The sequence below is a fragment of the Ahaetulla prasina genome, chromosome 1 (genome assembly GCF_028640845.1).
Source record: "Ahaetulla prasina isolate Xishuangbanna chromosome 1, ASM2864084v1, whole genome shotgun sequence".
NCBI classification, from domain to species: Eukaryota; Metazoa; Chordata; class Lepidosauria; order Squamata; family Colubridae; genus Ahaetulla; species Ahaetulla prasina.
Window position 1 is genome coordinate 228,651,002 of NC_080539.1, and position 26,506 is coordinate 228,677,507.

Sequence of the window (26,506 nt, forward strand, 5' to 3'; positions counted from 1 at the left end):
GCAATGTTAGACTTCAACAGGAACCAGGCGCTCAATTTTGCTTAGTATCCCAGAAAACACTGAGCCCTGACCTACCGTATTTTTCAGACTATAAGACACACCGGAGTATAAGACGCACCTTAGTTTTTGCGGAGGAAAATAAGAAAAAAGCTGATTGGCAGGTGGATTGGCCTCCCAGAAGACCCCCAATCAACTGTTCCCAGAGGTGAATTTTAGCAACAGGTTCCTTGGTTGTGAGCTCTGTGCCTTGCTTTTTTTTTTTTTTTTTTTGCTTTTTTCTTTCTGCTTCTGAAAGCCTCCAAAACAAAACTTCAGAAAAAAAAGCCTCTGAAGCTCTGTTTGGGAGCTTCTTTTCTGAAGCTCTATTTGGGGGCTTTTTTTAGCCTCTGAAACCTCCGTTTGAGAAGCTGGGTGGGGCTACATTTGGAGTATAAGACACACCCAGATTTTCACCCTCTTTTGTGGGGGGGAAAAGGTGAGTCTTATACTCCAAAAAATACAGTAACTTACTTGGCTCTGTGTCAGTCATTAGAATAAATCAGATTCCACTTGATTTTTTTCCTTGGGCCCTCTTCCCCCATCCACTTCTAAAACAGCCTTGAGTTCCAAGATCCATGCCTCACTTCTGGCCATAGCTGTCGTCTCTCACAGCTCTGCCTCATCATCGAAACCTCAATCTTCACTTCCGTACAAAATCCTGGACTTCAGTTTTGCTATTGCCAAGCATCTTTGTTTCCGTTGCTTCTTCCAATCCTTTGAAAGAGAAGGGCAGTTCTCTTCATAGGGTTAAGTCCTTCAGCAAGGCAGTTCCCCAACCCCAAAAAGACGGAAAAGCATCTGTCAATCAAGAGTCCTTTGCCCTACTAAGCTGAATGCCATGGAAACAGCTTTTTCCCTCCCCTCCAAAGTAAGATTAAGGGTGTCCTCTTCCCTTCTCCAGGCCTCAAGGGGCAATTTGCAGAACTCTCATTCGAAACATATTTATATATACAGGTATCTTTCTTGAGATTTGTAGTTTCGAAAGACAGCTTCCACCCTACAAAAACAGCAGAGAAAGAAGAAGCTGACAGAACACACAGAGTGCGCTTCACAGAACAGTTAACACGCCATATGAAGATGAACAAGTTAGGAGTCATAATAATCTACAACATTTTGAACAGTATAGCCAATAACTTATTTTGTTGCTAGTGTCTACACCAGTGGTGGGTTTCCAATTTTTTTACTACCAGTTCTGTGGGCGTGGCTTGGTGGGCATGGCAGGGAAAGGATACTGTAAAGTCTCCATTCCCACCACACTCCAGGGGAAGGATACTGTAAAATCTCCATTCCCTCCCCAATTCAGGGGAAGGTTACTGCAAAATCTCCATTTTCTCCCGATCAGCTGGGACTTGGGAGGCAAAGAATAGATGGGGGCGGGGCCAGTCAGAATTTTTACTAGTTCTCCGAACTACTCACAATTTCCACTACCAGATCCCCAGAACTGGTCAGAACCTGCTGAAACCCACCTCTGGTCTACACTGTGCATCTTTTTTAAAAATACAACAGAATCCGAAGATTACTTGGCCGCTCAGTGTCGACTTGAACTGGAAAATGGCTAGAAATTAAATTTAATAAATAAATTTCAAAACAATATTGGTTCACCAATTACTGAAAAAATCTGTAGCAATACAATAAGAATTATATACCAATAACACATAATTGAATCCCAAATTTCTGTTGTTAGACATTTAAGTGATTTTTGCCCGATTTTATGACCTTCCTTGCAGCGGTTGTTAAACAAACCACTGCAGTTGTTAAATTAGTAGCATGGTCATTAAGTGAATCTGGCTTCCCCATTGACTTTGCTTGTCAAAAGGTTGCAAAAGGTGACCACATGACATTGGGACACCGTAACCGTCATCCAAGTTGCCAAGCATCCAAATGTTTATCCCATAACCATGAGGACGCCGCAATGGTCATAAGTGTGAAAATGGTCATAAGCCACTTTTTTCAGTGCCGTTGTACCTTCGAACGGTCACTAAATGAACTGTTGTAAGTTGAAGACTATCTATATTTCTAAACCCTACACAACTGTGAAGGGTCTGGGCTCTTTTTCATTTTATTTTAATTTTTAAAATAATGTAATGTCCTCCTTTCTCTGTTTTTGGGCTGAAAGACTCCATGTGATTGCTGCTGGATGCAGGTAAAGCAATTGCAAAAAGCTATTAATATTGTTCCGATGAGTCAACTCTTGCAAGAGTGCTACAGCTATTATCACCTTCTTTCTCTCCCTTTCACACAGTTCTCTGGATCAAGATCCAAAGGCTCAGGATAACTTTGATCTTATGATTATAATATGCTAATGATATAGTTAAAAAGAATGTACACAAGGGCGTATATATGTGTGAGAGAAAGTGACGAGACAGTCTGTACCAAGGATGTAGTAATAATTGCTGTGTCAAGGGTACTTTATTTGATTGGGCAAGAAAATGTCATATCCTTGAGATAACTCAAACACTTTACATAAACACAGCGATATAGTATCAAAATATATACCGAAACAGATTATACTCATTAGAAGGAAGGGCTCCAGCAGTAGTTCCATCAGGGAACCCTATTCTGATTTCCAATTGTTGTTTGACAGTGCAATGATTGTAAAAGTGACTTTGCACTCTTTTGCTGTTCATTTCCACCCTCTTACCACCAACCAAAATCTTGCAGCTGGTTCTGTTGGATGAAGCTGGAACATCTGTAAGCTCTTTTTGCTGCTCAAAACCCTCCTATTATACATAATTCTCCAAAGAGAATTTTAGGAGACAAGGAAAGATCTACTGTGTGCTTATAATTTAACACTTCCCAAGTAGCCATTTTGATCAATGGGTGAGGTCAGATACGCCAAGGAAACCACAACAAACCAAACAGAAAGCACTCTCCCCCAAGCCTCCTTCCAAAACAAATAATTTCTCAATACCCAATTCCATTATGAAAAAAAAATGAAGAATTTTGCAAATGAATTAAATGACTTTCTACAAAGCAAGAAATAGGCATGTTTATGTATCGCCAAAATGCTTCCCTGTCCAGCAGATTGACCAGGATGTCCCCAAGAAATACAGGAATTATTTTATGCCTTCAACACATGTAATATAATAACACAGTAACATTAAAAACTGTAATTGTCCAACATTTAATTGTTTTTGCATGGTCTGCTTTTACTGTTGCAAAAAGCTGAAAGATAGGCCTTGCATCAATATTCTCTCAGAGAGATAATTTCACTCCTTGGTGGGAGAAGAAACGCAGATATTACTAATTTTCAATGGGGCAGGATAGGCAAACATTTGGGTGCTGGGGGTGCATCTAGAATTTGGAGAGCACAACTGCCATGGAAGACTAACCTACCTCCAAAAGGGAATGAAGTGTTCTCTCTCCAGAAGGAAAACCACGTGACTATCAGGATGCCTTCTAACATCCCCTTCTGGGATGGCACTTCTGGGACACCTAACATATTATCTGAAAGATGCTAGTGACAGCTGCTTTGTTTTGCAAATTGCCAACTTCCCTGTTTATCTTTTTAATTAAAAGAAATATTTTCTCGGGGAGAAATCTCAGCGCAACCCCAGTACCACCTACTGTCAGCTTTGGAAGCCATACTAGGCTGGAGGCTTCCGCGCTGCCACTTTCCCATGTGTGGGAAAGTAGGAGGGGGGATTTGGTAGAGGGGCCCATTAGACATAATGATATTCTTCCTGCCGGTCAAGGCCAGGCCGAGCCTACATCTGGAGAAGGAGTGGCCGGAGTGATGTCTCGAGATGGGACAGTTGGCGATTGGAGCATGTGATCGGTACAGGGGTCAAGGAGGGTGGGGATTTTGGAGGTTATCTTACTGAGGAAAAACCCGGATCCCCAGATTCGGATTTTATCCAGTTGCGCCAGTTTACCTATGCTAGTAAAAGAACTTTGAAAGATGTTTGCTTCGGAGACTTTTCTGCAAGAGGGGGTTTTCTGGAACGCTGACACCTACTATATATCACAAAGAAAAATCAATGTGAGTTCCAGTTCTTAATCCGAATTCAAATCAGGTCCCCAAACTGTGCACCGTAGTTTATTTTGCGCAACCTGTACAAGGAAATAACATGGTAACCAGAGAGGTAGTCTGTTTGGGGTTTCATTTAACATTGCTATCCCTGCTGCATGGACAAAGACAATGTAAATCAAGGGTGTCAAACCCAATCGCATTGCGGGCCATATCGTGACGTGTCAGGTTTGTTTTTCCCCTTGTGGAGCTGAGGTGGGTGTGGCCTCTGTGGACCATATCCAGCCCACGGGCCGAGTTTTTCACACCCCTTATGTAAGTGATATAGCTTGAAAGAAGGTCCAAAACAGGCATGACTACAGCAGACTCAATCCTAGGTTAGTCTGTCCTCAAATTCTACACCTGGTTCACTCATTTTGAGGAGTTGGTGACTTATTGAAGAAAGTATGCTTTAGCATGAACCTACATTTATGGTGGAAGGTATTTTATATCTTCCTCACAGAAACCTCTAGTGCAGTGGTTCCCAACCAGTGTGCCGCGGCACTAAGGGGTGCCGTGAGATCTTTTGAGGGTGCCGGGAACTTTTGAGCTACGGAGATTTTAAATATCTATTTCCTTATAAGGGTGCCGGGAACTTTTGAAAGGCTTTCCAAGGGTGCCTCAAACAAGAAAAGGTTGTGCCTCAAACAAGAAAAGGTTGGGAACCACTGCTCTAGTGCTTTTCTGTTATCTCTGAACCTACCTCAGGAAAAAGATAAGAAATTAGTCCTGTCAAGAAATAAATTGTTAATTTTATTTTTTTTTTAAAAACTGTTTTAAATGAAGACTGCAGACTAATAAAAGCAATGTCAAAGTCCACTCCCAAAGCCATTTTATAGGAAATCAGCAGAGCTATCTCCTCTAATCATGCTCTAAGATTTTGTGATGTACTAAACAATTATTCTCTTCACAGAACAATTCACACTCAAGAGAGCCTCAAGGCATAGCTATTGACCATCCTCATTGTGTTAAATGACTGTAAATCCTACCAAATGACATTATTAACTCTTCTTATGTCAATTTCTGCAGAAACACTAGGCTAAGTAGTGGCCTTCTCATAAACGGAACATAATTTTTTTGACATGCTTTCCCAAGAACACTGGCTTATAGTTCACTCCCAGAATTATCACCAGCATCATAGTGCAGAGTCAACATGAAACTCAAGTCATGTATGTATTTGGAGTTACAATATTACTACGTTTAGGGTTTTTTCCCCCAAAAAAGAATTGCCTTTGACCAATGCAGACATTTAGAATAATATACCCACCTGCCAAAAAAAGTTGCTTGAACCCAGTTTGAGTATACAACAACACAATATTAGTGGCATTAGTTCCCTTGCTCTCTGGTCACCTCCCACCCATCTTTTTGTTATCATACTGGTGTGTTCTCGTGTTCTTTTTCATTTTTTACTTTATTGTTCTATTATTTTACTTCTATTTTGTTTACACTGTTCTCATATCTTTTTATTGTTGTAAGCTGCCTGTGAGATAGGTAGCAAATAAATTTAATAAATAAATATGAAGAGAAAGAAACAGCAAGCCTATTTAGTCCAGCACAAGTAAAGCAAACACAAACACACACACACACACACACACACAGAGAGAGAGAGAGAGAGAGAGAGAGAGAGAGAGAGAGAGAGAGAGAGAGAGGTTCCGTGGCTCCTTTTAATAGTGTCAAATCAAACACAGATAGTCTTCAACTTATGTTCACAGAAGCTTAGTGATGAAGTCGTAAAGTGATCTGTCACCTTACTTAGTGATTTCAATACCTGCAATCCCAGTTGCTATTCTTAATCAGGAATCAGGAATCGTTAAACAAGTACCCATGTAGAGACAAGGATTCCTAATTCTAGAAAGTCACCCCTTGCCCTAAGAGGGTGGAAATGTTGGTGTGTCATACACCAAATACAGTCATTTTTGGGTTCCCGAACCCCCGCCCCATGTGTCCTACTTTTGCAAAAAACGGGGCATGCAGAGGGTTTGGGAAGGCCTGCAGAATGCTCCTGGGGGCTGGGGAGGGCAAAAACATCCCTGTTGCATCAAGACTTCAAGTCCAGAGTAGCTTCCAATAAAGCTAAATCAACCTTTTGGCAGTGTTCCAAGCTCAATAAATTTAAACTTCTTCGTGTAAATTAATAAAGGTATTTATTAATTTATAATATATCTGGATTTTCAATATATAATCCAACATTACATGAACACTTTTACTTGATCATTCTATATGTTGCAAAATTTCGTCAAATTGTTTGAGTAAATCACTTAGTAAATGTCATGGTTAGTACATCATGTGAATAAAGTCTATGGCTTTGTTCATAATACCTTATGAATCCATCATACCTTATGAATCCAGAAGCCATCACAAGTAAAGTAGTATTGTGAGTATTTGCCAACAACTTAAATATCCTCCCAGAGAGACATGTCTCCTCAAACCCTCTGAGTGGAGTAGATAAATTAATTAATTAATGATAATAGCCTATATTTAATTAGTTGGCTAATTAACTATTCCAACTGCACTACTTCACCCATAGAAATTATACAAATTATGATTAGGTTCAGAAGTCTTCTCTTCACAAGTTACCTGAAACAAGAGAGAAGAAAGTATCCCTGAAGCTACATTGTCAATACATCACATCACAACCACTTCAGGATTATTTGATAACCAACCTCAAAGGAATTAGAGTCCATTATATTCATCCCTTAATTCAAACTAAGGGATCAAACACCTTACCAAGTAAGAGATTGGTATCTGTTCCATAGGACTCTTGGCGGTGGTGCCAAAGTGCAATAGCCTGCACACCCACGCTGCAGTTTATCTTCTACCTCCAATGAACACCATGAGAAAGCTGCTGGTGTATCATCTCATAATCTTCCCTCAAGCCAAGAAGGAATCACTGAATTCAGATACATGCCTCTCATCATACAATACAGCAGGGGTGAAATGCTCCCGGTTCGGACCGGATCACTTGATCCGGTAGCGATGGAGGCAGGTGGTTCGGAGAAACGGTAGCAAAAATCCTTGCCCCCCCCCATGCCCAGCTGAGACGCACGATCATCAGGGATTTTTTTTACTTTTAAAAGCATTTTTTCTTTAGCTAAAAAAATGCTTTTAAAAGTTAAAAAAAGCCTCTGATAATCGCGTGGCTCAGCTGGGATCATCAGAGCCTTTTAAAAGCATTTTTTCTACAACCTCGGCTGAAGAGGTTGTAAAAAAATGCTTTTAAAAGTAAAAAAAAGCTGGCTACGCCCACCCAGTCACATCACCCCCCATCAAGCCACGCCCACAGAACCGGTAGTAACAAATTTTACATTTCACCACTGCAATACAGGCATACAAAGTCTGTTTTAAGACTTTTGCTAGATAGGCCTGGGCATCCGTTCACATTATGTCAAAACTTTAAAAACAAAAACAAAACATCACCAAGCTAGAGAGGGGTGAGTTTGTAGATTTAGGCTCTTAAAAGCATGCACATGAAAACTAATCACCTTAATCTGATCTCTGCTTGAAAAGCTCGTTCTGGTTCTTTTCCCAACATCAACTCTACATTCAATAGCCACTTGCATAATGCAATGTTCCTGCCAAAGAGGAAATGTTATTCTTCATGTGAGAAACACCCCTAATGTGCGAGTCAGTGATCGCTTAATATCAGCAGCAGCTCATTAGACTACACAATCCTTTCCACAACCTCAGGCCTGGCTTCATCCTTCTCCTCTGGCCACGTGTCTTCCTTCGAAAACATTACATTTTATTACAGGTGGTGGGGGGAGGACACCCATTTGGAAATCTAGCCTCATCCGCTATGTTCTCTGGGGTCCCAGCCCAAAAGGTTTTGTGCACAAGCCAGAAGAGCAAGAGCAATTCAGACACCCTCCTTCTCCCAGCTCCTTTCTTAAAAGCGCAAATAGAAGAATGGAAAACACAAAGAGGAAATATTCAGAACAAGGAATGATGTAAGAACCAATGATGTGTTTCTGGCTGCACAAGGCCATTCTGAATAAGGCTGGCAAGAGCCTTATTATACAAACTTCATTCACAGATGCGAGCAGACATTACTTTTTATTCGCATGCAAGGTATTTGGACAAAAGCATCCCCGCTTCGTCTTCTTTTTATGCTTCTGGGAGGGGGTAGTAACTAGGAAATCATAAATGAAGGTGCCATTTCATCAGAGATTAGTTTCCGGAATTAAATTAGTTTGGGGGCCCAAGTCATATTCTGCAAATTCTCATTAAGATGTTGAGGTTATTTCACAATGATAAAGGAATCGCATTCTACACATATTCAAATTGTTTTTTAACATAGGTTAACATGAGTGTGGGTTCAATTAGATCAGGGGTCAGCAGACCGTGGCTCTGAAGACTCATGTGGCTCTTTCATCCCTCTGCTGCGGCTCCCTGTTGCTGGTCGGCTCCACAATTGATAGGTCTTTTGGTTAGGACAGGTAGACGAAAAAGGATGCCGCGCTAGGAGGAGACTCTATGGTGGGGGAACTGGACTTCCAGTCGGCAGAAGAAAAAGGACACCGCGCTAGGAAGAGACTATGGTGGGGGAACCGGACTTCCGGTCAGCTCCAGAATTGAACAGGGGCTCCCGGTTAGGACCTTTGTGACTCTTTGAGTGTTTAAGGTTGCCAACCCCTGAACTAGATGATCCTCAAAGTCCCTTTCCACCCATACCTTCTTAGGCAGGTAATGATAAGTAAACCTGGAAGAAAATCTTAGTAAATATCTCTCAAACATTCAGGCAGGCAGGCAACAGATTCCTTAACGCATCCTGAGAATGACAAATTGACTTTTACTTCTAAATTCACAGCAAAAGGACTTGGCTGTGATTAGTTCTGTTAGTCTTCAACTTACGCCCACAATTGAACCCAAAATTTATGTTGCTAAGTGAGAAATTTGTTAAGTGAGTTTTGTTCCATTTTACAACTTTTCTTGCCACATTTATTAAGTGAATCACTGAAGTTGTTAAATTAGTGACACAGTTGTTAAATGAATTTGGCTTCCCCATTCACTTTGCTTGTCAGAAGATCACATTCGGGAGAAGGGCGGTATAAAAATCGAATAAAATAAATAAAATAAATAAAATAAATCACATGACCCTGAGACACAGCAACCGTCATAAATCTGAACCAGTTGCCAAGCATCTAAATTTTGATCACATGATCATGGGGAGGCTGCAAAGGATTGTAAGTCACTTATGTCAGTGCTGTTGTAACAGTCCCTAAATGAACTCTTATAAGTTGAGGACTACCTGTACTCGGGTTGGAAACTATCAGGAGTTATCAGAACTTGAGGCAGCATGGAAAAGTGAAAAAGCAATTGCAAACTATCTTGATAGTTTTGCTCAAAAAACAAAAAACAAAAAAATGAATATGTCATTAAGTTACGAAGAGACAAGCTCAGCTAAAGACTTTACTTTAGCCTGTAATACAAAAACTTGCTTTGAAGAGTTTTGACATGCATAAAGAAAGAGATAACAAGACCCCAAAGGTCTAGCTGAAGCAAAACTTACATATATGGTTAAAAAAAAAATCCCTGTGAACTACAGCTAAATTTAATAATTTAACCTGATGCATCTTTTTTTTTTTCCTTCACTTTGAAATAGACCCAGCTCAGCTTCTTTGTTTCTCACTCTTTTTCACAGGCAATACAAATTTTGGAGCAGCTAGCATCTTCTCCTGGCTGATTAGAAATTCTGTCATGATAAAAAGAAGAAAGCAGAGTAGCTGTTGCTGCTGCTGCTACTTTCGCGCTTCAAACGCCGCTTAAATTAGTCAGAAACAAAGCAACATTCTGCAGGCTTTGTTAATTGGAAAAGATACGACCAGAATTGCTTGGGAAAAGATACATCGCCATTCATTTTCAGATACAAGTATGAAAAATAAAAGGTCAGGCAATGCAGGTCAGCGAAATTGGGGAAGCACTAGCAGGATTCCCACCACCACCACCCAATTTAGGTCGCTCAGCCTTTTTGATTACCAAAATGAGAGCTTTGACATTTCAGTCATAAGTAGTGTTGGAAAAACACAAATTACTTTGACTGCTGGATGCCTTCACGGTTATTCAACATTCTAATATTCTTCCACAAAGCATAGATTGTCAAAGAAAAGTGGTGCCAGGAAAATCTCTATCAATTCCACCAGCTCAGATTTTGTTTAAAAAAAACAAAAAACCCAGGCATCCAACCCCCCACCATGTGGATCTGTTCCTTTATGACATTGCCTTGGAGTAAAGAAAGAAAGAAAAAAATAGAAAAGCATCTGTAGTTTCCACAATGCTGCACATTGTAGTAAGCCCTGGTTCAATCCAAAACTGGACCAATTACATGGTGGCTTAGGATAATGCAAAAACCTTGTCACTTATTCCATCACTTCTGTTCAATAATTTTTAATACCTCATTTCAAAAGTTCTTTGAAATGCCCAGGGAATTTCTTAAATGGGTCAGTTTCCATCATGCATTCAAAGCAATTAATGCTTGTAACTAGATCCAACAACCAGCTGCTTTGTGCACAGAATTCAGAACATAGTTTTTGGGTAACACAAAAGTTGTCCCATCTGGAACAAGAAGCAGCCCATGATACACAGAGAACAAGGACAGGTGCCTACTCCAACAGGAAAAGTGATAACTGAGTCTGATGAACTCTAGTAATAAATAAGCCATCACTAGATCAGTGGTTAAGCTACAACCACTAGATCAGTGGTTAAGCTACAAGTGGTTAAGCTTCTTTAGTTTCCCGTATGGTGCAAAACCCTATTGGTTTTAAAACCAGAAGACAAAACCATGGTTTTAAAACCAATAAGGTTTTGCATCAATACGCTGTAGCTTAGTCACTGATTTAAAGGGGGGAAAAACATCTACGTGAAGACTTTCTGAATTTTAATGACTTGCCATGCACTTACTTGTTACCAGTTATCCAGATTTCAGAAGTTTTCTTTTCCCCAGCTTTTCATGGATATCATGAAGATAAAACTAGGTCCTCTGGCATGAAAAGCCCCAACTTGATCTGAGCTTTTTCCTGTCTCGTTTAATGATTTTGGCAATATGACAGCATTTTTATTTTCATACAGCATCTCTTGTAGAAGAGTTCTAAATCTCTTATCAAGTAATACCAAGTGTTTTTAGCACTTTTCCTTGGCCAGCTACATTTGCTGTATTTTTCAAGACAGAGTGTCACCACTGTTTTAGTAAACAGAAATCCTCTTTATGTTTTTACTTTCAGATTTACTTGACTTTTTTACTTTCAGAATTTCTTTACAGATTTACTTTGTATTTTACTTATTACATTTTTACTCTTTATTTTTACTTTCTGGGTGCAGAATTTGTAATCTATCAATATTTGTTTATACCCATCCAACTGAGGTTTATTCAATAAAGCCATACATAGCTTTAAGCAACAGTGAAGCTCTTGCTGAAGTTGCTTGACTCTAGAACAGGGCTGTCAAACTCGCAGCCCATGGGCTGGATGCATCACATGGTGGCCATGCCCATGCCCCATTTAGTGAAGGGGAAAAGGTGTCACAATGCATCATGTGACAATGCCGTGACAACACCAGTTTGATACCCCTGCTCTAGAATATCATGATGTGTAACTATTATAGTTTGTAAATCACTATTATGTCTTTTTGACGTAACATGTGGGATTCTAGCCAACTCTTTTATTCAACAGACGATGATTAAGCAAATCAGATCTAACAATTTTATGCATATCATTGTTCAAACTGTCCAAATACAGTTCAAAGGTCTACCCATTCTCAATCACAGATATTATTAAAAGTTTCAGACCCAGTTCATACCTCACAATAAGTCATAATTTGTTTAATCACAGATGACCCGCTATCTCAATAAGCTATGTTCACACAATACACTGTCATAAGTCATGGATCCAAATCATAATGGCTGAGTTCATATAACATGCTAGGTCGAAATAATTAGTACAACTCATGAGTTCAGATCTATGAATCAGATTTCTCACACATTTTTTAAGACATAATGAGCACAAAGTAACCAATCATACCTTAACCTGGCACCTTACGCAAACCAAGCATATGCAGCTATTTAATGGTTCAGTGTTTGATTATGTTAACTGAGTAAACTGTAGCTCAACAAATGTGTCACAAAGTTCAATAACTATATAGATTACACACATCCGGGAAGTTCTGTAGGTTCTTGTCAAGGCCTTTGGATTTTCCATATATTTAAAGAGCATGTTGAAAACACCAATTTATATTGAGGTGGTGAATAAAGGAGAAAGATGTTTCCAAATGAAGACATATGAGCCATGCAGCAGCGATCAGAAACAAGTCTGATACAGACATGTATGAGTAATGAAAGACTTTGATAATAATACATCATATATTACTACATGTTTTATTATCACTGTTACATCATAATATATAATATGATCTTCTAGAAAAGGAACAGATAAGGGATCTGAGAAATCAGGATGAAAGCAGGCATAGGAAATACCTTTATCTCTCAATCCACCTCCAAGAGTGGCCACCTATTTTATCATCTCAACATCTTACAAACTAGGTTAGGACTGAGAAACTGGGGGCCCAAAATCACCCACAGAGTTTGATGATCAAGTGTGGATTTGAACTTAAAGAGTTTCCCAATTCTAGTTAATTACAGTATACCACCCTGGCTCTTCTGCTTCATCAAATGCATGACATTACAGACATTAGCTCATTATTGTTTCCATTTAAAGAATAATTTCCTCTGTTGCATAGTTAATTGTTCCTCTTTTTTTTTTTTTTTTTGCCTAATTTTACAAGACAGCGTCTAGCTGGATAAAACTGCAAAACCAAGAGTGTTGCAAGTACAAACCAGAAGTAAATGCAATTTTGTCAGCTTCCTTCAAGGCACTTTTTTTTTCTTGCTGGATATGCGCTCAAGAGTCGATGCCTCCCTACTCCCAACAGTATTTGTGCTTTGACAAACTAGCATGCCAAATGTTTTAAAAAGGAACTATTGTAACCCTACTGAGAACGAAATCCCCAGCTCAAAATTTTTGAGAATTGATACATCTCCCCTCTAAAACTAAGTATACATACTGACTTCAGAAGCCATTAAAAAAAATCTTTATCAATGTCAACAGGAAGCATAATGTTGCTTGCACATTCTACACAAATAGATGCCAATGGATATAATCTATAGTTTTCATTCTGTATTACAAAGTTAAATTCACAAAAAGGTATCAAGAATAATAGCAAATTGACTTCTTCAATATTTTAAAGAAATGCTGAGATTCCTTAGAATACATGCATGGATTTACAAAATACATAAAACCTTATGCCAAATGCTGTTAAGTTATGGCACTCAAAAGGGGAGGCAATCTGTGGACTAAACATCACACCAATCATTTACCCAGCATCATCTATTGAAAATGTGGATCTAATGAGAACAAAAATAAGTCTCTTATATACACCATGTTATAGGAAGACATTGTTAGTTAAGATCCTTAAATGTTTCTGAAGCAAAGGTGAGTCAGGGCAACTGAGATGTGGATGCTGTCAATATGCAGTTTCTCTTAATCATTCAAGAAATAACAAGGAAAGCCCCAAACCTCAAACCTAGAACATTTCCAGGGCACTACAAATATATTTCTATAAAGTGCAATCCTTTTGTGCACTTTTATTTCAAATCAGTGCCACCAAGATCAGACACGCTTGTCTGGGAGTAAAGGGGGTATATAGAATAGGCTCCCTTCCCCTGACCAGATTTAAAAACTTAATAACCAACAAGGGGTATCAGGTTTTCCACCCGGATTCAAAGAGGGAACGATTTTCCCGACTCTTCCAGGTTTTCCCGACCGCTTTTCCTCTTCTACCCCTGCTTGCAAATGAGATGCAGATCTTTGCTGGGAACAAACCAGTAGTAGGAAGTGAATGGCTGCCTTTTGGAAGGCAATAACTTTAAGCGGAGCCCGGATCTCACTGGACCGCAACACTTTTCAAAGCCTCCAGGGGCTTCGCCGTCCGTTTCGAAGAAAGCCTGTGCCGGAGAAAGCCGGGCACTTATCGCAGGCTCCCCGGTTCCTTTGCACATCCCTTCGCACGGGGACAGCGACTGTCTGGCTAAGCTCGCCCCTGGCCCCACTCCGCTTCAAACAATGGATCAGCTGCTGCAGAGACAGGGCGATTTCCTACGTACTACTCCGAGACCCTTTCCTTCCCCCGCCCCACCTTCTTTGGGCTGACAAAATAAAAGCCCATCTAAAGATCGCGACGGGATGGGGACCCCCATCGCTCCTCCTCGCCGCTGCTTGCCGAGCCTGCCTGGTGCATGCAGGGCGGGGGGGGGGGGGGGAAGAGAAGGGCCGACGGAAACCCCCCGGTTTTCTGCCTCCATTGGGTTCTCTGCGCCTCGCTGGACCGGGATGGGGAGGAGGAGGAGGGGGAGAAGCAAAAAGCCCACTCGGTCCGCACTTACCAGCACGACGGCGAATCTCTCTTCCAGCTCGCCCGGTTCGGGCATCGGGAGCTTGAGGGGTAGATTGTGCGCCCTGAAGTCCGTCTGCTGAGAGTCCATGCTGCCCGCATTGCCCATGGCGACGGCCCTTCCTCGAGGAAGGGGAGCGGGGGAGATCGGTCCACCTCTCTGCCCGGGTTTCTCCTGCCGGATTTCAAGCTCCAAACCGTCGCCGCTCCTCCGCCAAGCCCCGCGCGCTGCAGCCGAGTCGTTCCCTGGTTGCTCCGGTACTCCTTCCCCGCCCAGTCAGCCTGCGCTCCGCTTAGCTCTGCTCTGCTCTCCTCTCGCTCCACGCGCCGATTCCCCCAGCGCCCCACGCGCGCAACCCCCCAAATTTTTTTTTTTTTAAGAATTAGAGCCGCGGGGAGGCGAGGCGCACAGATCTCTGTCTCCCTCTAGGACCGGCCTTGGAAATGCCCGCCCTCCTCCGCCTCCTCCTCCTCCTCCCCAGCACAATCGGATTCCCTTTCTTCCAGCTCTCGTGCTGGAAACCCGGGAGCTTAGCGGCAGCATGTTGCATGCTCTTCACGCCAAGCAGCCCGGGCTGGATAACGCATGGCTGGGGCGGAGCGGTCCTCCTTAACAACTCCGCCGGTGGCCTCTGGACGGTCGGCTGCAGCCGGAGCCGGGCTCGCCCGCAACCCCCCTCCACCCCGCGCAGCGCCTACCAAGCGCAACCCGCAGAAGAGAACCAGCCGCCACACTCTACAGACACCGCGCACCGCAGCACAAAGCCCCCTCTACTTCAGACACCTCCTCCGGAGCTTCTCCACGCCCCTGCCCCGGGGAGAGCTGGGAAGCGTAGTCCTGGTCTTTTCCACGGGACCGCAATCTGTCGACATACCTGCCTCTACCTTCTCCTTCCCCGCATAAATATAACGAAATGCTTTTGGGGGGGGGGGTTAAATAGCAGATTCTCCACTTCTGCCATATGCAAGCAGAAATATGATTTGCGTTGCACTGATGAGCTTTGGGATCTAGACATGAACAGAAGAGCAATCTTTTCCACAAAAGATTGAGGTGCCCTGTTTTGAGATGCTGGCTGAAGACAGCAGAGCTTTATCCAAGGTTTGTGTGTGTCCCAAAAAGCAAATTCCTGGATTCACCCAACAAACTAACCTTATCAGTCCTGGTTTACAAATAAACTATCTTTTAGTTTAGCATACTGAGTGAACTGGTGATGGCATGTCACGAAAGGACAGCCGATTTATTCTTTATATATCTATTCAAATTCTGCCAGCAGTTTACAAGATCATCAAACTACATTAAAACATCCGTGGTACAAAATAATAAAAAATAAATGATTGTAACCCTAATGCCAGAAAAAAAGTACCGTTTTTAAGATTTTTGCTACATAGTTGTCAAAAAGCCTTGACTGGCCTTTGAAATCAAGAATAGCAGGGATACACTTGACTGCTTACCTCACTTTTCACTATTATTTCTCTCCCATCCCCACCACAGGAAATATTTTTCATGATATAATATCTCCTCCTTTTCAACAATTATTAAAAAAAGAAAATTCAAAGAACAATTTCTAGCCAGTACCTGAGAGACTTCTTCTAAAAAAAATAAGGATGTATTGGTTATTCTAGTTTCACAGAAATAAACCTGCTTTGTCATCAAGTGGATATTAACCTGGAATCTGCACTAGATGATGGTGTGTTTTATATAAAGTGTACCCATATTCTTACTTCTTAAGAGTACAGCTTATTAGGTAATACGTGAAATGGCAGCTGTGAATAGGATTGAGTTGAGCTTTCTTGCTGGAATTCACTGGAATAGCAGAGTAGTTTTCATAAAAACATAGGAAACTGATGGCAGAAAAAGACTCAGTGGTCCATCAAGTCTGCTTTTTGGGGTTTTTTGTTTTTGTTTTCTTTTTAATTGATTTTTTTTATTATTTATTTATTTATTTCTATTTTATTATTATTTCACTTAGTAATATTTGTGATCCCAATCAGTAAATCTCTTGTCTCTTCTTGTCTCTTCTTGTCTCTTCTTGTCTTTCCTGATGTGGTTGCTTGGCTTTCTTTATCGAAGAGTAGAACTAGAGAAAGGTCTCCTTGGAAGGCCTGCTATTCTTTGGAGTAAAACAGAGTCATTGTTACATTTACCTAACATTCATTATGCATATTCCTTATACACAGTCACCCATGCCCTTGTTACATCCCGCCTGGACTACTGCAACGCTCTCTACATGGGGCTCCCCTTGAAGGGGACCCGGAGGCTTCAACTGGTCCAGAATACGGCTGCGCGGGTGATAGAGGGAGCACCTCGTGGCTCCCGTGTGACACCTCTCCTGCGCAGTCTGCACCGGCTCCCAATGATCTTCCGGGTGCTTGTTATCACCTTCAAAGCACTCCATGGCTTAGGACCCGGGTATCTACGGGACCGCCTACTGCCACCAGTAGCCTCACACCGACCAGTGCGCTCTCACAGAGAGGGCCTCCTCCAGATACCGTCAGCCAAACAATGTCGGCTGGCGTCCTCCAGGGGGAGGGCCTTCTCTGTGGGGGCTCCCGTCCTCTGGAATGAGCTGCCTCCGGGGCTTCGTCAACTCCCCGACCTCCGGACTTTCCGCCGCGAGCTGAAGATGCTGTTGTTTCGACGTGCAGGACTAGCTTGAACATAGTTTTAATTTCAGGGTTTTAATCAGGGTTTTAAACGGGGTTTTAAATTGTATTTAAATTTTTAGGCCGTTATTGAATCAGTTTTTTACATAGTTTTTTAAATCTGTATTGTATGTACTGTATTTTTACTGGCTATGAACCGCCCTGAGTCCTTCGGGAGAAGGGCAGTATACAAATATTAAAATAATAATAGTAATAATAATAATAATAATAATAATAATAATAATAATAATTCATCATAACTGGATTTTAATGGCTGTTATGTAGCAACTTTGTACCTTCCTTGTATATACATCCCTTTTGAGCTTGTGCCATTGACACCGTACAAAAAGGTGAAACTTGAATTATAACACTGTCCCCCATCTTACCAATTCTGATCTCCACTGAGGATGTTTGTAACATTTGTCACCAGATGAAAATCCTAACATACTTGGTTGAGCCTTCCCAATCGTTTCCCAATATATGAGGATATATCACATTTTCTAATTATACACGTAGCCCTAGAGTTACCACCATAATTGAGCCCTGCAATTATAGTAGTAAGTTGTGATGGTTATGGGTCACCTCGTGACCTAATCTGCTTTTACAACCTTTTTTGCTGAGATTGTTAAGTGAACACTATATTAGTTAAGCCAACCCATTGTTTACTTTGGGCTATTTTTTTGCTGAAAACCAGAAATAAACACCATTTTTTGCAAAAAAAATAATAATTATAAATCATGGTCACATGACCGCGGAGGGCTAAATGTGGGCTAATTGCCAAACAGTTGATTGCCAAGCAGCCAAAATGTGATCATATAAGAAGGGGGCCGATGTTAGAACTTCAAAACTAAGTTGTAATTAGCTTTTAGAGAAAGGATGAGTTCTTTCAGAACTCTGAATGGTTAAGAAGCAACCAGTCATAAGGAGGATTACCTGTACAACTTTTGAAAGTGCTGATGTGAAACTACAGGAGTTGGAACTACAGCAAAATTGAAATATGTGGTTTGGGAAAGGCTGTCCTAGTTCATGCTTTGGGTTTAGATTCTGAAATGGTCATTTGTTGTTTTTCTAACTAGTCCAAGCAAAGCCTTTGAACCATTACAGATAGTCCTCAACGTACAACAGTTCACTTAGTAACCGTTCAAAATTACAATGGCATTGAAAAAAGTTACTCGTGACTTCTTTTCACAGTCACGACCTTTGCAGCATCCCCACGATCATGTGATCAAAATTCAGATGCTTGGCAATTGATTCGTATTTATGACTGTTGTTGTGTCCCAAGGTCAGGTGACCACCTTTTGCAACCTTCTGACAAGCAGAGTCAATCAGGAAACCAGATTCACTTAACAATTGGATTACTAATTTAACAACTGCAGTGATTCACTTAACAATTTGAGGCAAGAATGGTCATAAAATGGGGTAAAACTCACTTAACAAATGTCTCACTTAACAACAGAAATTTGGGAGTGAATTGTAGTCATAAGTTGAGGACTACTTATACTCATAATTGAGAACCCTACACAGGCAGGAAAGATGAATGTTTCTTATTGTACATCAGCACAATACTTTGTCTTGAATTGAATTTGGAATAAAGTGGAAAGTAAGAACCAGCGTTTCCTTATTTAAGGAAAAAGCATTTTTAATTTATCTGATAAAGTATCATTGTTCTTGCTAAGGACAAAACTGCAGAATATGCTATAAAAACATCTTAACATCGCACCTCATTATTACATTTATTAGCCAGACAAGATTAAAGTATTTCTAATAGCTCTGTTAATTAAATCAATATATCTGTAATTTATTAGATTTTTTTTCCACTTTTTAAAATCAATTCAAGGCAGATGAAGTCGGAGACACTAACACAAACTTGTAGTTTTTTATTGTCATCATCCAGAAAGAGAAAACACAAGATAGTCAGGAACACAAGAATATGATGACATAAATTAAAGAGTATATGGAACACACAGAAGAAAAAGGCGGGAAAAAAGGGAAACTCCCCCTTTGTACTTACAGCAACCAATCATAGCGCAGATTTCCTCATGCATGAGTCAGCACTCTCTAACTAATCAACTACAACTATGTTTTCTGATCTATTGTACGCTTTACTGTTCCAGCTACTAAATTCAATATCCTAACAACGTATATAATTTTCTGCTGGGATATAATTATAAGCATACCACAAGCAAGCAAGTTCCTTTGAATTCAAGGGAGCTTACTTTTACTTGTTGGGATTGGGATAAAAGAGATACGTAACTTTTTTAATTTATTATAGATAACAGCTATAGGCAGACATCAGAAAAACCTCTTCAATACATATCATTAAATTTATCATCAAATAGCTGTCAGGAAAACTCTTTGATATGTGTGCGTGTGTAGCAAAAATAAAAATAAAAAAGGTGAAAGTAATATATCTTCCTGAAACATTGATATACCTTCTTGAAACCAAATAATATAAATACATTCAAGGAGGGACACATAAGGGACAGTGTGAATTTCTCTGTGGATGAGCTATGTCCTTTTTAGTGTGGATGCAGTCATCTCTTAATCATTTGAATTTCAAAGTGTTCATAAAGAAGAGTTACATTATAATACAACCCTTTAATTGTGCAGTTTATTTAGACAGTTTATTTAGACAATTTACAAATGCCTTATTTGGGCCACCTCCCTTCAACCCAAATGATCTAATTCCTAAATAATGCCTAGCCTAAATACTTTAAATACCCTAAGATAAATTATAAGTGAAACTTGATGATGCTTATAAATATTTTTATCATATTTCGATTATTTGTATTGTTGTGAGTTAGTTTTAGTCTCCTGTTATCATTATCATATGTATCCGTATGGCTTAGCAGTATAACACACTTAGGCCTCAGGGCTACCATTTCTGGGGTGCACAAATCTGGATGATCACTAGGTGGCAGCAATGAATATCTCCTTTTCTTAGGCATTTAATGCCATCTATTTTTGAGCAGCTAAAATCTGGCAGCCTTTTTATAGTAATACTAATTAAAAATTGTGACAAAATCAACTCCTTCTAATATTTTTGCATTCAGATCTGTATTCTGTTCTCAACAGGTCAATGTTCCAGACAATATAACAAAGTATAATGGTATTGCAGCAAAATTCCTTCCTTCCTTCCTTCCTTCTTTCCTTCCTTCCCTAAATATACTTCTATATTTTAGAAAAAATCTACCACCACCCCCCCAAAAAAAAGCCAAAAATGATTTGACTGGGGTTACAGCTAATATGTGGAGAAAAAAATATACCCCTCACCTGCTTTGTTTATAAATAAAAAGCTTTCGGCCACAGGAACAAGGAATAGAAACTTAAACAGATGCAATGGAGTTTTTGCTTTGTGCTTATTCCTGATCTCTTCATTGCTTCTTGGAGGACTGATATCCGTATAGCTATTCTGTTCAATTAATTAGCCTTTAGCTTTGGTTCAGAAGACAACCTGAATTGTTAAGCTAATTTACAGAGGGCTGTAAAAATATGCAGATTTCATATCTGACTACAAGGCAGTTAAATATTTAGAAGCTGCATCACATTTCATTGCCTTAAAAGCCCTACTATGATTTTTCTGCCTCTCTCTCTTTATAAATGAAAGTAGTTTTAGTTCCACCTAATTTATGAAAAGCAGTTGGTATATAGCAGATGTTTTTCTATCACAAACCATTCATAAACATTACAGAGATTGAATTAGACCAATGAGAGAATAGCTCCCCCCCAAATTAGAAGACATTTATCTCTGATTCTGTGGTCTCCAATAAAACCAGAATAATTTCAATAATAATAATTACCTATTAAATATTATCTACTGCAATTTTAAATAACAAAACTTCATGAGCATAGAGCTTTAAGTCTTCTGAAAGATGTCCTCTTCAAAGTGAATTATTTCAGTTTCAAGGCTTTAAATTTTCTCCTTTGTGTCATTGACCTATTTTTTTATTTGTGGTGACTGCCTGGCAGTGTGGGTTTCAAATTTTTTTACTACTGTGGGTGTGGTTGGTGGGCGTGGAAGGGGAAGGATACTGTAAATTCTCCATTCCCAACCCACTCCAGGGGAAGGATACTATAAAATCTCCGTTCCCTCCCCACTTCAGGGGAAGGTTACTGCAAAATCCCCATTTCCTCCCAATCAGCTGGGACTTGGGAGGCAGAGAATAGATGGGGGTGGGGCCAGTCAGAGGTGGTATTTACTGGTTCTCCAAACTACTCAAAATTTCCACTACCGTTTCTCCAGAACTGGTCAGAACCTGCTGAAACCCATATCTGCTGCCTGTAGATTTCCAAAGTGAGTTTGCCATTGTCTTATTCCTAGGATTTAGAGAGAAAGACTGGGCAAAGTCACCCTTCATGCTTTGTAGTTTGTGGCAGGAATAGAATTATCAATCTCCAAGTTTTTAACATAGTACCTTAAATTATTTAAGCCATTACACCAAACATACTCTCCAAACCTACTTGAAAATCAATTTTTTACTCCAGGAGAGCTTTTTATCAGGTTCGCCTGATCCACCAGTTGCGTCCCTTCCTGGACCGGGATGCCCTATGCACGGTCACTCATACTCTCGTTACCTCTCGCTTGGATACTGCAATGCTCTCTACATGGGGCTCCCCTTGAAGAGCACTCGGAGACTTCAGCTAGTCCAGAATGCGGCTGCGCGGGTTATTGAGGGAGTGTTTCGGAGCTCCCACGTAACACCTACCCTGCGCAGACTGCACTGGCTACCTGTTGTTTTCTGGGTGCGCTTCAAGGTATTGGTTACCACCTTTAAAGCGCTCCATGGCTTAGGACCGGGTTACTTACGGAACCGTCTACTGCCGTCTTCTATCTCCCAGCGTCCGGTGCGTTCCCACAGAGAGGGACTCCTCAGGGTGCCGTCAGCCAAACAGTGTCGACTGGCAACCCCCAGGGGGAGGGCCTTCTCTGTGGGGGCTCCTACCCTGTGGAACGAGCTTCCCCTTGGGCTTCGACAATTACCTGACCTTAGGACCTTTCGCCGCGAACTTAAAACCTATTTATTTCATATGGCTGGACTGGCCTGATTTTTAAATTTTAATTGAATTTAATGGGTTTTAAATTTATGTAATTTTATAGGGTGTAATGTTATTTTAAATTTCCTGGCTAATTCAATAAGTTTCTTAAGGGTTGTTTTAATATTGTGTATGTTTCTGTTTGTATTTTACTTGCCTGTTCACCGCCCTGAGTCCTTCGGGAGAAGGGCGGTATACAAATTAAAATATTATTATTATTATTATTATTATTATTATTATTATTATTATTATTATTATTATTATTACAACATTTCTTCAAGCTACAGTTAGTCCTTGACTTACGACCAGTTACTTAACAACCACAGTTATGATGTACTTAAAAAAATGTACGTCACAACTGCCATACACACATCCTCAGTTATGTGATTGCATTTTGAAAACCTGTTCACATTTATGTCCAGTTGCAGCATCCTGCAGTCCCATAATCATATTTTACAAAAAAAATTCTGTTTTTGGCAAAACAATAGAAAAAAACACCCATTAGATAATCTGGATTTGGACTTACGATCACATGATTCGCTTAAAAGCTGTGGTGACTTGCTTATCAATTGTCATAAAAATAGTCATAAAATTGAGTCTGGTCACCCAGCTGACTTTGACTTATGACTGCAATGACTTACGACCAAAATTCCAGACTTAATTGTAATTGTAAGTCAAGGACTTCCTGTACTATCTCTATACTCTATTTCGTATAGAGTTTGAGATCATCCCTTACAATTTAGAGATTTGTTTGTAATAAAATTTCTTTTCAGATCTATTCCTTACTGATTTTTGTGTGGTTAATTTACAATGCAAAGTAACCTGACCAAAACAAATAAATAAATTACTTTGAGAATCTGAGCTGTTTTGTTTGTTACTTTGTGATTTATCTGTGTGTTTTGTCATAACAGATCTATACCTGTGTACACATGTTTCTTGTGCAACAGCAGACTTTTGCCAGATGGAGGATGATAGGGGCTTGTGTGTTGTAAGCAGATAGTAATAGATCAACCTAAGTTAATACTTTAGTGGTCTAAGCACGGCATTATGTAATTTCCTTTTCAAATAGATATTAACCAACAGGCTTCAACTGTGATTTAACTTAGAGTACAATCAGCATCAGTGAAATGCCTCTGAATGATTTAAGCTTCTATCCTAAATTGATAAATAATGTACCTCTGTACATGTCTACTCAGGAAGAAATTCCATAAATTGTAATAGGACTTACTCCCAAAGGTACAAAATTGTCTCACACAACTAATAGAGTTGCCATAGGCAAGGTGGAGATACCTGTGGCTAAATAGCAGGGGTGCTATTCAGCAGGTTCTCACAGGTTCTGGAGAACCAGTGGCAGAAATTTTGAGTAGTCCGGAGAACTGGCAAATACCACCTCTGGCTGGCCCCAGAGTGGGGTGGGAATGGGGATTTTGCAGTATCCTTCCCTTGCCACACCCACCAAGCCACGCCCACAGAACTAGTAGTAAAAAAAATTGAATTCCACCACTGCTAAATAGGGTTTGCCTACACATTGGATATTCCAAGGTTTAGCAACATTTGGTATCAGCAGGTTACTATTTATTTATTTAGAAAATGTATATACCACTTTTGGAGCTGCAGTGGGCAGAGCAGCAGTGCAGAATAGCAGCCCTATATAACTCATTGTAAGCCATCTGGACTGGAGTAGGCTGTTATAATACATTTAGTGACATAAAGAAATGTGGACACAGAGAAAAAAATACAGGGATTTCCAGTGTTCCAGAGTGGGAACTTGGGTGATTTCCTTTGTATTTATAACTGTTAGGTTGCAGTTTTCTTGTGTTTTCTGTTCCCTGTCTTTTAATACAGCAGGTTGCCTTCTGTTGCTAGATATAATGACAAATATACAAATAAATATTTGTATTATTTTGTAAAGTTTGAACATTTTGTGGACAAAAGACACGTTGGTTTAAATGTACCTCGAACATATGTGCTCATAGGGTGGGGGGGAAATGACGGAATTTAGAAAGGGTGTGTGTGTCATAGATAGCTTTTGGGGGTCTGTCATAATTTTAAATGGTCACTAAGCTACCAGTCATAAGTCAAGGACTACCTTTAAAACAATAACTTGAATTAGAATGTTGATTAAAAATCACTGTTCAGTTACTGATGTAATTTAGTAGCCAAAGCTTCATCAATTCAATTGTGATTGTAAGTCAAGGACTACCTGTATAACTGAATTTGGAACTCTAACCAGGAGGGCCAGATTAAGTCCAACTAAGGACCTAAGTAGTTCCCAACAATGGTGCCCCTCAATGGAACCAAACTCTCAGACCATGATATCTGACAACAACTTCAAGCCAAACTTTTAAACCTTAGCCATCAACCATGTCCAAAAACGCATTGTTTAACAAGGCAGATAATTACAAAAAAAAAGAGAGAGAGATAGTACAGCAATGAAAAGTTACCTGCATGACAGTCAGGGGCAAATGCTCTGTAGGGCCCCACTTCCCTTGGCACCCCCAAGCACGTGCTTATTTTGCTTAATAGTTAATCCTGGCAGCTGGCCAGAAAAGGTCAGGATTTCTTCTTGACTTTAAATCTGTTTTAATGATGAGTTTTAAGCCTGCTGATCATTATATGTGTAGTGGGCCAATTTATAATTCACAGTGCCTTAGGATAGGCCTTTTTTCTGTTTTTTCTTTGGAAGAGCAATTTTTAGCACAAGAATTATTTTGCACCTATGATGATGATGATGATGATGATGAAATATATTCAATCCAATACAGCTGACATTAAAATAATTTAGCTTTCTGCTGGTCATTTATTCAAAATGACCTTATAATTTATTACTAAGAAAAAATGCATAACATTTCCCAATTCTTTATTGAAAGAGTTTTAAAAAACAAAAACATTTTCCCCCCTTTTTTCCCCCCTCCCTCCCAAAAAACCCCCTCCCCCCCCCCCCCGGCTTCCCGGGTCAATCACAAGGTATTGTTGTACATAAACCAAACATAGAATAAAATTTTCCCTTCCCATCCAAGTAACCACATCCAAAGCTGTTCATCTCCCGACCCCCTCCCCATTACATAAAATAACTTTCTAATTATTCAAAGGCAATCTGATATTTCTTAATCTGATATCTATTTTGTAGATAATCAATCCATTTTTTCCATTCAATTAAATATCTTTCCTGCGTATTGTCTTTTAAAAAGCTGAGATTTTAGCCATCTCAGCCAAATTAATAACTTTCAGTATCCATTCTTCTATTGTAGGTATTTCTTCTTTCTTCCAGTATTGTCCAATCAACAGTCTTGCTGCTGTTATTAAATTCAGAATCAATTTAGTCTCAATCCCTGTACAATCCGTTATAATTCCCAAAAGGAAAAATTGTGGCAGGAACTTTATCTTCTTCTTCAGTACATTTTGAATAATCCACCAAATTCTTATCCAAAAGACCTTAATTTTCTTGCAAGTCCACCAAATATGAAAATATGTAGCGTCATCACAATCACACCTCCAACATTTCGCTTGGATATTAGGATACATACATGATAATTTTTTGGGATCTAAGTGCCATCTATAAAACATCTTATAAAAATTTTCCCTTAAATTCTGTGCTTGTGTAAACTTAACATTTCTAACCCAAATTTTCTCCCATGTTTCCAACATTATTGGTTCCTGAATATTCTGTGCCCATTTTATCATACAATCCTTTACCAAATCCTTTTCCGAATCTATTTCAAGCAACACATTATACAATCTCTTTATATGCTCCTGGGTCTGATTTCTAATTTGCTTTATTAAATTTTCCTCCTTTGCATTATACCAATTTTTGATCTTCTTTCCATCTAGCACTTATTTGCCCATATTGAAACCAAGTATAATTCCTCCTTCTTCATTTTAATACCTGTAATGATTTTAATTGCAATCTACCTCCTTCAGCATACAAAAGTTCTTTATAAGTAATCATTTCCTGTTTCTGTTCTATATTTATATTCTCTATTGCATGTCTGGGGCTCGCCCATATAGGAATCTTGTAATCTAATTTATAGGAATATTTTTTCCAGACCATAAAGAGCACTTCTCAACACATGATTCTTAAAAGCCCTATCCACTTTTTTCATAAAATAAATCGCATGCCATCCATATAACAAGTCATAACCTTCTATATTCAAAATTCTTTCCTCTGTTAAGTTAAACCAGTCACTTATTACTGAAAGGGCTACTGCTTCATAATATAGTTTAAAGTTAGGCATTCTTAAACCACCTCTTTCCCGTGAGTCCTGTATTATTTTCATTTTAACCCTCGCCTTTTTACCCTGCCATATAAATTTGTTAATCCCAATCTGCCAATCTTCCAAATTT

The 26,506-nt window shown here is 39.7% G+C and overlaps 1 protein-coding gene across 4 annotated transcripts in view; it reads right to left on the reverse strand.

Moving 5' to 3' along the window:
• Positions 1–15,252, reverse strand: part of FMNL2 (formin like 2) — a 210,126-nt gene extending 194,874 nt beyond the window's left edge. For 3 of the 4 annotated variants that reach the window (XM_058192698.1, XM_058192712.1, XM_058192706.1), the window contains exon 1: positions 14,478–15,251. In XM_058192698.1, coding sequence (XP_058048681.1) covers positions 14,478–14,594 — 117 coding nt within the window. In that variant the 5' untranslated portion in view covers positions 14,595–15,251. Of the gene's footprint in view, positions 1–14,477 lie in introns of all 4 variants that reach the window. The other variant, XM_058192721.1, reaches the window with a different exon arrangement.
• Positions 15,253–26,506: the final 11,254 nt, after the last annotated feature.